General features: G+C 65.9%; 2 protein-coding genes across 4 annotated transcripts; one reads left to right on the plus strand and one right to left on the minus strand.

The window, feature by feature from the left end:
• Nucleotides 1-318: 318 nt before the first annotated feature.
• On the minus strand, nucleotides 319-7,936 carry RGS11 (regulator of G protein signaling 11). 2 transcript variants are annotated; one of them, XM_060406289.1, is made up of 17 exons: nucleotides 7,851-7,936; nucleotides 7,370-7,466; nucleotides 7,246-7,296; nucleotides 7,035-7,141; nucleotides 6,385-6,436; nucleotides 6,215-6,273; nucleotides 5,979-6,055; nucleotides 5,781-5,862; nucleotides 4,658-4,726; nucleotides 3,826-3,849; nucleotides 3,690-3,751; nucleotides 3,469-3,582; nucleotides 3,279-3,394; nucleotides 3,100-3,187; nucleotides 2,885-3,023; nucleotides 1,018-1,100; nucleotides 319-944 (listed from the first exon to the last, which is right to left on the minus strand). In XM_060406289.1, exons 1-17 carry the CDS (start codon nucleotides 7,911-7,913, stop codon nucleotides 836-838), a joined length of 1,392 nt encoding a protein of 463 aa, XP_060262272.1. In that variant the 5' UTR covers nucleotides 7,914-7,936; the 3' UTR covers nucleotides 319-835. The 2 variants fall into 2 exon arrangements, with proteins under 2 accessions (XP_060262272.1, XP_027817778.1); XM_027961977.3 differs by having other exon boundaries at nucleotides 3,826-3,855.
• Nucleotides 7,022-12,601, plus strand: ARHGDIG (Rho GDP dissociation inhibitor gamma). 2 transcript variants are annotated; one of them, XM_027961979.3, is made up of 6 exons: nucleotides 7,022-7,314; nucleotides 11,356-11,535; nucleotides 11,606-11,689; nucleotides 11,922-11,998; nucleotides 12,079-12,142; nucleotides 12,219-12,601. In XM_027961979.3, exons 1-6 carry the CDS (start codon nucleotides 7,257-7,259, stop codon nucleotides 12,416-12,418), a joined length of 663 nt encoding a protein of 220 aa, XP_027817780.1. In that variant the 5' UTR covers nucleotides 7,022-7,256; the 3' UTR covers nucleotides 12,419-12,601. The 2 variants fall into 2 exon arrangements, with proteins under 2 accessions (XP_027817780.1, XP_027817779.1); XM_027961978.3 differs by lacking the exon at nucleotides 7,022-7,314 and adding an exon at nucleotides 9,336-10,305.
• The last annotated feature ends 75 nt before the right edge of the window (nucleotides 12,602-12,676 follow it).

Here is a 12,676-nt window from a genome sequence, read left to right on the forward strand (position 1 = left end):
GAAGCCGCTGTGCCGGTGGCCACTGCGCTCCCAGGGGCTGTGGCCGGTATTGTGCTCCCCACAGGGGTGCCTTCAGGCACAGCTGGCCCTGGAGACCTGGTTCAGTACCACCCGGCCCCCTGGAGAACTCTGGCGTCTGTGTGCCGCCAGAGCACAAGATTCTCGCCGCGTCTCCCCCCGAAGCCCAAACCCCAAGTCTGCAGCCTGAGCTCTGCCCAAGGCCTGTGGACTCCGCATACGGGACCCTGCTCACTTCCTCGCCAGCGATCGCAGCCTCCACGCCACAGGCACACGCACCACCACGGGGACCACAGCAGCGAGGGCTCAGAGGGAGGGCCCGGAGGCCTTTATTTCTGTGCCGGAGGCAGGAGGGTGTGGGCCGCCCTGAGGGCGGTGGCGCTGCCCCTCCAAAGAGCCCGGGTGTCTTTCCCCAAAAGCTCGGCCGCCCTGGCCATGAACCAGGCCCGGCTGTCAGAGGAGCAGGGATGCTGGAGCTGTGTCTGTGTCTCTGGAGGCCGGCAGGCCACGGCCCAGCGGGAGGGCAGGTCCCCTGCAGGCTGGCGCCCCCTGCTGGCGACCACCTGACTGCGCCCGAGTCTCTGGCCGGGTGGGCGCCAGCACAGGACACCGGGACCTGCCATCCCGTCTCAGCGCAGGGCACCCCTGCCCTGGGAATCAGTCCCCCGGGGAGGGTGTGACAAGGGAGCAGGAGCTGCTGCAAGGCAGGATGCTCAGGGCCTGCGGGATCGCCTGCGCGCCGGGTCTCAGCAGCTGCCAGGGCCCCGGGTGAGAGCAGCTGATGAGGGCCAGATGGTGCCCCCTCCCCCAGGGCCCCCTAGGTCTCCCCATCACCATCCCCACCCACGGGCTCCCCAGAGGCTGAGGCAGGACGGAGAGCAGGGCTGGGGCTGGAGTGCCGGGGCTTCCGCGTGAACGGGAACACCCTGCGGGCGAGAAGGGGCCTGAGAGCTTGGCCACTGACCCCCCGCCCGTCGCCCCGGGCACCGCCTGGCTCACCGCCGCTTGGTCTCCGGGGGCACCACAGCCTCCGCCAGCAGGTCTCTGTACAAGTCTGACTTCAAGAAGCGCGGGTAGGAGTCCTGTGAGAGACAGCATCTCGCCCTGAGCCCTTCCTCCTCCTGCTCAGACAGGGCCCCCCCAGACCAGCTCAGACTCAGGGAGACCGGCCCCCATCGGGGCAGGAACCTCCGGCGACAGGGACCCGTGTCCCTGGTTCTCTAGGACCCTCAGAGAGGGTGCAGGCGTGGGCCAGAATGACAGGATTCAGTAACAAGGGACAGGAGCCTAAGAACCCAGCTGCTTATGTTTCAAAAAGAAAAATAAATACACATTTATACTGTTAACTTCAGGTGGAGGAACAGGGATATAAACAAGGTTCAGTGGAAGGTACTTTGCTTTGTAGGTTAGATTCTGAAGCAGCGCAGATGTTTCACGTGACTATAAAATAAACAGGTGATTTACCAGACATTGAAAGTGAAGTGGGGACAGGTGAAGCTGGGCATCAAGTGGGTGACATCACCCTCACTACATGTAACCAAGCATCCGAGGGGCTACAGCCAAAGGGCCAAGAAAAAAAACAGTAAACGACTTTCAGTGACTTTGAGTGGTAGTGCCATGATCCTCGGTTCAGCTACTGAGTGAATTGAACCTAGAGGAAAAGTTGAGTGATTATAACAGTACCACCGAGAACCCAGATTTTCAGAAGGTGAGTGAGGAGAAAGAGGTTAAGGGAATGCTATAATCATGATTCCAAATTAGAAGCTTCAGTACGAACTCCTGGTGTTTTATTTAAAACACACCCTGATTCTGTCCACTGTAAGGCCTGGTAACCATGACTACCCCTGACGCTACAGACCAGTCTGGTTTGCAGGTCAAGGCTTCCAAACGCCGCTACAGGGGGAAGGCCAAGGCCTCGGGGAACTGCTGGCTTTGGGGCAGGATGGCCTCATGGAAAGGAAGGAAGCACCACAGGTTTCAGACACATCACAGGACTCGAGAGCAGCCAGCCGAGAGGGGGTTTCTGCACCTCCCGTGAGATGAGGGGGCCAAAACCCATCCCATACGGTGAAAATGTGAACGGACAATGGCAATAAAAACATCCCGACATCACCAACTGCCCTCAGCAGATACCACGGCTCCAACTGCCTATTCTGAAAAGTGGTAGAGGAGGAACCAAGTCTATCTCTCCGTCCCGTCTCTCCTCTACGATCGGTACCACTGGGCCAGCAACGCACAGAGAGGAGGCAGTGGTGTGTGAGGCCTGGGTGGAGCTGTCAAGGTCGGGCTTTGCCATGAGAAAAGACGGCTGGCCCTGCGTCCCTCCTGAGTGGAGAACACGCAGCCACCGCCTGTGCAGCAGCGATAAAGACCCAGCACAGTGAGGAATACAAATAAATGTAAGATCGCATGTGCCACAACTGGAGACGCTGCTTGCTGTAGCTAAGACCCGCTGCAGTCAAATAAGTAAATAAAAATAGAAGATACAAAAAAAGGGGACTTCCCTGGTGGTCCAGTGGCTAAGACTCTGAGCTCCCAGTTCAGGGGGCCCAGGTTCGATCCCTGATCAGGGAGCTAGATCCCACATGCTACAACTAAGACCCAGAGCAGCCAAATAAATACAAATTTAAAAAAAATACAAAAAAAGTAAACAAAGAATACCGTTGGTGTTTGGGAAGTGATACTGGCCTCTGTGGCCACATTGAAAGGAATTGGAGGTGGGCATGTCCTTTAAGGGAACTTCCTACAGATAGGGAATCTGGAAATGGCTTTCAAGTCAAGGAGGGCAGTGGGCAGGAGGGGCAGTGAGTCTGGACAGGCCTGGGCTGCAGTCTGACCGCAGCTCCCGGGGGGTGGGGACGCCCACCTTCTTCATTAGCAGGTAGATGTGCCGCTGGGCGTCGTCCAGCACGTGTCGGTGGGGCTGGGTCAGGCCCGCCAGCGTCTGCTCCATCGTCCGGCTGTCGATGTTGACCCAGCGGGCGGCGCCGGGGGCCAGGAACTGCCTGCATGGGGCGCAGGGAGCCTGGCGGATCAGGCCTGCAGGGCTGCCCAGCCACCACCCCAGCCCGCGGCACTCACTGGTACACCGCGTCCACTAGGGCGGGGACCCGGGCCTGGCCTCCATGGCGCAGCTCCTCACAGGCCTCCCAGAAGCTGAGGTTCTCGGCTGGGGGTCCAGGCACCAAGTCAGGCCCACCACGGGCTGCTGGGCACCTGAGGTCAGGGCTCGAGCAGGCAGCACGGTGGGGGCTTCTCACCACTGAACTCTTTCCCAAGAAAGTCCATGAAGTGGGCCCGTCCCACGGGGTCTTCCAGGAGCTCCCGGAAGCTGAAGGCCCACTGCTCCACGCGCAGCCTGGTGGGCGCAGCTGCGCTGGTGGAGGGCGGGCGGGTCAAAAGCGTGAGGAATGGGGTGGGCCCGCCTGCACCCCTGGCCCACCTGCTCACCTGGGTGCGTTCATGGCCCAGTAGGCATCGTCGTCTGTGACCCAGGGGTTGCTGGGCAGGCACCCCGACATGATGGGGTCATGCGGCCCATGCTGGCTGCTAAACTTCAGGTACCTGGGGGTGGGGCGGTGCCAGGGCTGCTGCAGGGGGACTGTGGGGACCAGGGCACAGGGGGAAGTGTCTGGGCTTGGAGTGCCAGCCGCCATCCCCATCCCACTCACGCCTCGAAGCAGGTGGAGGACTTCACCCGGGCTCGGCCCAGCGCCCTGCGTAAGCACTCGACCTAGGACAGGAGGCCTGTGAGGGGGGCCAGGCCTGGGAGCCGCCAGCCCCCCACCCTCTCCTCCCCCCACCTACCTCCCGCCTGTAGAAATCCACGGTCTCGGTCTGCAAGGGGCCAGTGGGCTGCCGTTAGAATGCAGGCCCCTCTGGGGCCTGATGTCCCACCCCTGCCCTGCCCTGCCCCTCAGATCCCCTGCCTCTATTGCAGGGTCTGACTTTTCAGGAAGCTCCCTGGGGCCCCAAGTCTGGAGGTTCTGGGGTGTTGACCGAGCCCTTGGATGCTCAGAGCTGCCTGAGGTTCCTCAACCATCACTACTTCCTGCTTAAACATACCACGGGGAGGGGGGAGGCATGGCACCCCCAGGACACCTGGGATGCCGACCTTCCCTCTCAGCTGACTTTGATGGAAGTGATAAAACCGGGACCACAAAGCATGATTCTTAAGTCAGGAAGACCAGAAGAACCTGCCCTGTTGTGGGTGTTATAGGATCTGACTGAGGACTCAACAGCGACCAAGTTCAGACGTGTGTCCTGGGCCAGTCATGCTCTGGAGAGTGTGGTTCTTTCTGCCTGGATCCCTTGGGCCCCTATCCCTGCCCACCCCCCCGAAGGCCCTGCAGACTCTGATGCTGCCCTGGCTAGGGGAAGCCCCCCAACTATGGGGCCCGCTGCACTCACTTGCACCCAGGGCAGCAGGTGGGAGTCAAGAGAGAACAAGTTAGCAGGGGGCTGGGGTGGAGGCAGCAAGGAGCAGAGCAGCCGAAGTGACCTAGTGCCAGGACCCGGGGACTGGCTGACTGACAGGCGGGTGGGCAGTCCACAGCAGGCCCCCTGCGGTGAGCGGGCAGGGGAGGTGGGAGCACTCGGGGCAGGGTGGGGGGCGGGGGCAAGCCCACAGGGCCCTCACCATCGGCGCTCGCCCGGCCATGCAGGGGCCCCGTCCTGGCCCCTGCTCCAGCACACTGGGGGCCCCCGGCTGCAGAGACAAGAGGAAGTGGGGGCACAGCTCGGGTGGACTACGGAGACCCTCCTGACCCCCGACACTGAAGCTCCGACCGTGTCACCCCCACCGAGGAAACGTGCTCAGGGGAGCCTGGGCCCAGTCTCCTGTCTGCCTGCCCAGCCCACCCCGTCTCCCCTCCAGTGCAGCTCAAGATCTGCCCGAGGCCTCTCGTCCTTCCTCGCCTGGGCCAAGCTCACCCCAGGCTCTGGGCTGCTCAGACCTGAACCCCGGGCGGCCCTGCTGAGCCCGTGGGGTCCTGCCGCCCTGCCACCATGCGCACCCACCCCGTGGGAGGTGGCGGCTGCCCTCCCTGCTCGCAGCCCAGGAGCCCTCGTGGCCCTCAGCCCGCTGCTCGGCCTCAGCCACACCTGCCCGCGCCACCTCCCTGCCCTGAGTCCAGGACCCCCAGGTGGAGGGTTAGGGGTCATCTTCCCGGAGACGCCAGCCACACCTGATGGAGTCATCACGCCCCTGGTGCCTGCTCCCGCCGGGACGTGCCCCAGCGCACCTACTGTGGTCGGCTGGCACTGCCCGCGTAGCAGATGGCCGCCGGGCTCTCCAGCGGGGCCTCAACCCACCTTGCAGGCCCCAGGCTAGCGCCTCAGGAGCCTCTGGCCTGCAACCTCAGCCCCTCACACTGCAATGAAGCCTAGCTCCCACTTGCCCCCCAGAGCCTTCAGGTGACCCCACCCCTACCCCCAAGGGCCTAAGGTGCACCCACTCGCCCCTCCCCCCAAGGGCCTCTGGTGCCCCCCTCACCCCCCCAGGGTGGTGTTGTCCTCCATCAGATTCCTTAGACCCAGAGAGAAGCAGGTGGGCCCTGGTCTTTGGGCAGGGGCAGCTCAGGCCTGGCCTTGTGACCTCTGGGTTGTGACGTCACAGAAAGAGAACTTCCTATCACCCAACAGAACCCCTAAAAGCATGTCCTTCCCAGGGGTCAGAAAGGAGGTCCTGCTCAGTGAGCACGTGAGGCAGTACACTGGGCAGGACCCCATGGCTGTGCAAGAACCTCCCCCCAGGGGCTCACCGGGGGCCTGTTCACCAGCCAATACGTCTGCTCCTGGCACGCGATGACAAGCCTGTCCCCCTTCCTGCGCTGCTTAGCTGCCCTGGTGGGGGTGGACGAAGATGGAGGGACACCACGTCCACGCCAGCAGCCCCACCCTCAGGCCAAGGCCTGGATGGTCCCGTGCGGGAGGGGCGGGGGTGAGCCCAAAGGCCTCACCGCAGCTGCTCCCGGGCTTGCATCATCACCAGGTCCCATGCGTGGCTGATCCTCCTGCGCAGCTGGTGGTACTGCTCCTGGGCAGGGTCAAGTCCTCCAGTGGGACCCTCCCTCCTGCGCCCAGCTCTGGGGCGCAGACGCCCGCCTCCCCTTGAGTCGCCCCACGTGCTCCAGGGCCGCAAGTGGGGCCTGGCACCTCCAGGCCGGGCTCAGCCTGCGAAGGGAAGGGCGCCCACCTTCTCGTGGTCCACCAGGGCGCCCTGCTTTCGGATGCTCTTCTTGGCCAGGTAGATGGCTGGAAGGGCAGGCACGGATTGCAGCGGAGCGTCGGCTCCCCTCCCCTGCAGCCTCACACCCGAGGCCACCAGACCGAGGCTTCACCCGGGCTGGCCCACCCCTCGCTCACCATAGTCCAGCTCGGCGGCTGGCCACAGGGTGCTTGTCCAGAAATAGGGCGTCTGGCAAGGGGCAGGAACAAAGGTTTCTGGGACTTTCTGGGCCTTCCCCACCCCGAGAGTTTGTCCCCACCCTCTCAGCTCCCTTGGGAAGAGACTGGGCCGGCTGGGGGGCATCTGTCGACTACCCCCAGGCTCAGCGGACCACCTGCCGTTCCCTGACTCCTGCCCAGGACCCTGACGCAGTTGCAGTTCTGGGGTCTGGGACTGAGGGCAGGCCCTGCCGGGGTCCCTGGTGTGGCCGGGAGGGGGGCCCCATCACGCCTGAGGACACGCACTGAGATGCAGCGATGCTTTCTTCAGGGCCCTGAGGGTGGGGCGGGGATTGCTCAGGACCCAGGTAAGCAAGCTGGCGGGGTCCTCTGCAGGGACTACCCCTTAGGGGGCCCTGCTTAATGTTCCTCCTCTTGACCTGGCCTTTCTGTCATGGGGACACTTCCAGCCCAGGCCTTTCGGGGCGCGGCCAGCGGACCACCAGGCCTGTACTCCTGCTCCAACCACAGCCCCGCCCCTCCCTGGAGTCCCGGACGTGGCGGGGCGGGGGGGGGGGGGGCGGTGTGCAGCCACGGGGGCGCCGCACCTGCTCCCAGTCCAGGCTGACCTGGAATCTATAGGGCGTCTCATCCGGCCGGAGCTCGAGGCGGCGGGGGTCGCGCAGCGGGTAGAGGTAGCCATGCTGCACGAGGAGGCTGCCCAGATGCAGGGCCTCTGCGAAGCCAGGCGGTGAATTCTCAGGGGCGGGAGGAGCCCCCGAGCTTGGCCCCGGCCCCAGGGCCGCGTGGGGCGCAGGAAGAACGCCGGCGGCCCCTTACCGTCCTCCGCGATGGAGTACTTCTGGATCAGCCACTCCACGATGTCTCTGCCTGCGCGGCAGACTCGGGGTGAGCCGAGGCCTCGGCGGGCACCCGCCCCCGCCCCCGCCCGCAGCGGCCTCACCGTTCGCCGCGTGCGGGATGACGGTGACGAGCAGGCGCTGGCTCCGCATCCTCACGCCCTGGTCGGGGTCCTGCATGGTCACGACCATCCGCTCCATCTGCGCGGAGGAGGTTGAGGGGCTACGGCGGCCGGCCTGCCCCACCCCCAGACCCCGATTCCCAGGAACCGGCCGGGACGCGCCGGATCAGTGTGCCGGGAGATTAACGCGCACTGATGGTGCGATTTCAGGCCGCGGCGGAGCGCGGAGGCGCGGGGCCGCGGGGGTGGGGGGTGGGGGGGGGGCGCGGGCGAGGGGCGACCCCCAGCCCCAGGGTCTCCGTCGCCTCACCCCACTCGCACAGGGCCATCGCCCCTGACCCGCGGCCACACTCGCGCGCTCGCGTAGCGGCCACACTCGCGCGCACCCGCACTCACTGCTCTCCGGCCCCTCCCGGCCTCGCGTGCCAGGAAATCGGGGGGCAGCCGGGACCCCGGCACCCACCTTGCTCAGATGCGGCCTCTGCACGCGGGGGTGCCCGCCAAGGGGCGCGGAGCCGGCGGCCATAGCAAAGGCAGGCCGGGCGCGGCGAGGGTGTCCGCGCGCCCCGCCCCGCTCCGGCCGCCTCCCCGCCCCGCCCGCGTGTTCGCCCGCAGCGGCCTCGAGGTCTGGGGCTGGGGGGCGCGCGGGCCTCAGAGCATCCGCCTCACGACAGGCTCCCCTCACGACACGAGAAACCGATGTCCGTGGGGACTTGCGTGGCGCTTCGAGGGGGGCTTGGCCCCACCCGGACTACATGGGGGATGAGAGAACCGGGCTCAGCTGGGAGGAGGTTCAGAGATGGGCGAGGGCTCGGGGAAAGGCTGGGGCGCAGACCCAGGAGAGGACTCTGGGAGGGAGAAGGCGGCCTAGGTGGGGGACTGCTGCGACCCCTCCTCCATACCTGCTGGGTGCCCGGAGGTCAGCCGTGCGGGGGCTCTGGGGTCTGGGTGAGGGATCGAACAGCCCGCAGCGAGTGTCCCTGCAGTTGTGAACCTGTGCCTGAACCCCGCAGTGCTCCCGGGTTGGGGGGACACTGCTATGTAGGGGTGCGGGTGGGGGTCCTTGAGGCTTGGGGAAGACTGCCAGCAGCACCCGTCCCATCAGCTGCACAGGGGCCTGAGGGGGCTTTGGACAGCAGAGACCCCACCCAGGTGACCTGAGGCTGTGGGAGACTGTGGGGTGGGGCTTTACTGGCAGAGGGATCTCAGCACCTGCTCCCGGAGGTTCGTGGCGTTCTCTGGGCTGAGGGCCCAGCCTGGCCATTTCTCTCCCTCCTCCAGCATCTTGGCGTCCCACACGCCTTTGCTGGGGCCTTTCTAAAGTGTGCAGACAGGTCTATTTCTGTTTTTTAGGTGCTGGGGGGTGGGGCAGGATGTTGGTATTGGCCTTTGGCCAGAAGCCTCAGTCATGGAGATCTGAATCCATTTCCACTGCCAGCGAAACCAGGTCCAGGATGAGCTGGGGAGGGACCTGGAGGGGGCTCCTACCCCTCCAGGCATCATTCTCCCCTAGATCCCAGTGAAACCCACCCACCCAGCCCCACCCACACAGGTCCGGTCAGGCTGACCGCAGGCCTACCTAGCTGTCCTCTTCCAGAGAGGTTGAAAGCCACCAGAGGCCAAAGCTGTCCCCGCTCTGGGGAGAGTGGCCTCCTGGGCCCCTGCAGTGGAGGAGGTGGGTGGGATGTGACGCTCGAGGGGCTGAGGAGATCCTGCCTCGGAGAGATTGTGGGCAGGTGGGCTCCAGGGGGGACACCCAGCCCACATGCCCCCAGCACCGCAGCCTGCTGGCCTCCTCCGAAGACAGAGGCTCCTTTGGGCAAGGGCAGATCTGAGCCTTGGGTGTCCTCAGAAACCAGGGTGTAAGGAAGCAGGGGGACTCCAGCTGGTGTTCTGCCCCCCCACAAGCTGACCTACAGGGCCCCAGCCTGCGGTCCAGCTCACCCAGCCCCCGCCCCGCTGACCCCAATCTGCCTGCCGCAAGGGTTTAGGCATCAATACCAGAGAGCCCTTCTGTGTCCCCTCTCAGCTCTCCACCTCCCCATCCTGTTTTGAATCAGTCCCTTTTCTCCCCCCACTAAGAACAGGGGCTTCAGGAGCACAGAGCATACAAAGGCCCCTCCACCCAAGCTGCCCTGGCACAGCCCGGTCAATAAACAGTCCCATCCAGGCGGAGTGCCTCACTGTGTGGGGGACCCCGGCCCTGTGTGTGGACGCTGGCACGTCTGAGCTGACGCTGGTGAACCTCTGGGGTGCGCAGCTCCCCCGCCCCCCAAGGCTGGGCACACTCCAGGGGTCCCCTCTGCCCAGACTGAAGCTCCAGAGGGTGTAGGAGGAGGGGCCTCCCAGGTGCGGCCTGCGCTGCCGACAGGTAACAAGAGCCTGGGGACTTGTCTGGGGGACGCACCTGCTCCCCTCGGCGCCCCGGGCCCCAACCGCCCCGCCCAGAGGGCTTCCCCGGAGACTCCCCAGACTCCCGGCGGCGCCGCGCGGGTGGGGCCTCCCTGATGGCCAGAGCGGGGTGCAGGCGGGGCGGAAGGCTGGGACCGTGACCGCGGCCGTGTGCGTCTGGGTCCGCGGCGGCCGCGCGGGGTCCGGGTGCGCCCGCGGCGGGGACGACCAGGTGCCGGCGCCGAGCGGGCGACACGCGCGTCTCTGCGGGGCTGCGCGGGGTCCGCGGAGCGGCTGGGGGCGCGCGGCGCGGGCGCGGCGCTGGGCGCGGGGGGCGCTCCCGGCCGGGATGAGCTCACCGCAGTCGCGCCGGGGCTGAGCGCCGAGCCGGGCGGCGGCGGGGCGGGCGGCGGCTCCTCGGCGGCTCGGCGGCGGAGCCGGGCCGCGGGCCACCATGCTGGGCCTGGACGCGTGCGAGCTGGGGGCGCAGCTGCTGGAACTGCTCCGTCTGGCGCTGTGCGCCCGAGGTGAGCGGCCCGGCCGGGGCCAGGGCGGCCACGTGGGCGGGGGGCTCTGGGCGGGGGCGCTCAGCCCAGGGCGGACCCGCTTCTCCCCCGCGGAAACTTTGGGGGCGCTGGTGGGAACCTTGCGGCGCGGTCCCCCCGCCGCGCTCTGGCGAGGGTGGGGGCTTCTCCCAGGCTAGACAGTCATGGGGCAAGGGGTGAAGAGGGGGCGGGTCCGCTTGTGAAGCCAGGGCCGCAGGGGGCCCCTCTCCCCGCGGGAGCCTGCCCCCGAGGTCCGCTCTCCCTTGGGTGGGGCTCGCGCCCCTTGGGGAGGGCGAGGAGCCCGCGGAGACCTGGGCGCAGTGGGCAGGGACTCAGAGACCTGGCCCCAGGGCACCATGGGAGCCGGCTCCCAGGACTGTGCGGAGGACTGGGAGTGACCCCCATTATGGCCTGGGGACCGGGCTCAGCTGTCAGGGTCTGGAGGCACCTGGGGCGGTGGCCTCAGAACATAAGCAGAGGGGTTTGGCAAGAACCAAATACCGTATGGGGCATGGTGTGGAGGAAGCCCCGGCGCCGTGGGGAGGCATTCAGGGAAGCTAGTTCCGGGCAGTGTGGTGGAGGCCCAGAGCGCTGTGGGAACGGGGCCAGGGGCCCTGCAGGGCGTTGGGGCGCAGCCTCTGCTCCAGAAATCTCAGTGGTCACTGCTCTGCAGTGTGGACCCCGGGCCCTGGGGTTGCTCCCCATCTGGGCCCTTCCCTCTCCTCACCTTTGCCCTCAGAGTCAGGGAGGGGCTCTGCACGAAGGGTCGGGCCAGGGGAAGGCGGCTGGTGCCTCCAGGGGTCCCTTGCCTCCTCTCTGGGAGCCTCCTGCACTAGCCAGGCCCCTCCTGAAGAGGCTGGGTGTGGGTGCTGGTCTGCATCTTCCTGCCCACCCCGCTCTCAGAGCCCTCACCGGCTGCCTCTTCAGTCCCCTCCTTTGGGCGGTGGGAGGCCCAGCTGGCCATATGGCAGACTCTAGCAAAGGCCAGGGTCAGCTGGCAGCAGCTGCTCACACGGCCTCCCCAAACCCCAGTCCTCCTGACCGACAAAGAGGGGGGGCAGCTGCCACCGGAAGAGGCGCTGGATGAGGCCGTGCCCGAGTACCGGGCCCCGGGGAAGAAGAGCCTCTTGGAGATCCAGCAACTGGATCCAGATGACGAGAGCCTGGTCAAGTACAAGCGGGCCCTGCTGGGGCCTGTGCCACCCGCCATGGGTATGCCTGCTCCCTGGGCCTGGGGGGAGGGTGGGGTAGGGGCACCTGTAGACTCCCGGTTTCTCTTCAGATCCAAGCCTGCCCAACGTTCAGGTGACCAGGCTGACACTGATATCTGAGCAGGCCCCGGGGCCCATCGTCATGGACCTCACAGGTAACTCCCAGATGCCTGGCGCGGCACCAAGCCCCAGGCAGAGACCTCACAGGTAACCTCCCCTGCAACTGATCTTTGGGGTAGAGACCTGGGCTCATCGCCATGGACCTCTCAGGACCCAATTCCAAGTCCTCAGACTGCAGAGCCCACAGACACAGCCCCCCCGTGGGGGCTCCGGGCTCAGGGTCTCATCCTCACAGGAGCTCATGCCTAGTTGCACTTTCCCTAACAGGGGAGTTGGCTGCGCTGAAAAACCAGGTGTTTGTCCTGAAGGAGGGTGTTGATTACAAAGTGAAGATTACCTTCAAGGTGAGGGAGCTGTCCTGAGGGACACCAGCCAGCCCCAGGCCCAGCCCCAGAAGTTCCCATTAACACTTTCTGTCCCTCAGGTCAACAAGGAGATCGTCAGTGGACTGAAGTGTCTGCATCACACCTACCGCCACGGCCTGCGAGGTGAGGGCGGGGTGCAGGGGGGGGAGAGCTTTGTGGGGGGCAGAGGGCAGCCCCCAGTGCCCTCGTTTCCCTGCAGTGGACAAAGCCGTCTACATGGTGGGCAGTTACGGCCCAAGCGCCCAGGAGTATGAGTTCGTGACTCCGGTGGAGGAGGCGCCCCGAGGCGCGCTGGTGCGGGGTGCCTACGTGGTCACGTCCTTCTTCACTGATGACGACAGGACCGCCCACATGTCCTGGGAGTGGGGCCTCCACGTCTGCCAGGACTGGGAGCGCTGAGCACCCCACCCCGGGGCCTCTTCCCACTGGCCTCCCCGCTTCTGTCAGCTGCTGCAAGGGACCCCTGAGCGTTCCCCAGCCCCTCAGTGACCAGAACCCCACCCCCTGTCCTGTACCGGGATGCCCCCCCCAGGCCTGGCACTGTGCCCTGAACAGTCCTATTAAACGTCGCTCTGTCTCGGTGCCCTTGGTGTCGCCTGTCTGCCTCCCCTCCCTGGGCGGCGGCGGGGGGGTGCTCCTGGCCTTATCTCTCCTGCG

Source organism: Ovis aries, chromosome 24 (genome assembly GCF_016772045.2).
Source record: "Ovis aries strain OAR_USU_Benz2616 breed Rambouillet chromosome 24, ARS-UI_Ramb_v3.0, whole genome shotgun sequence".
NCBI lineage: Eukaryota > Metazoa > Chordata > Mammalia > Artiodactyla > Bovidae > Ovis > Ovis aries.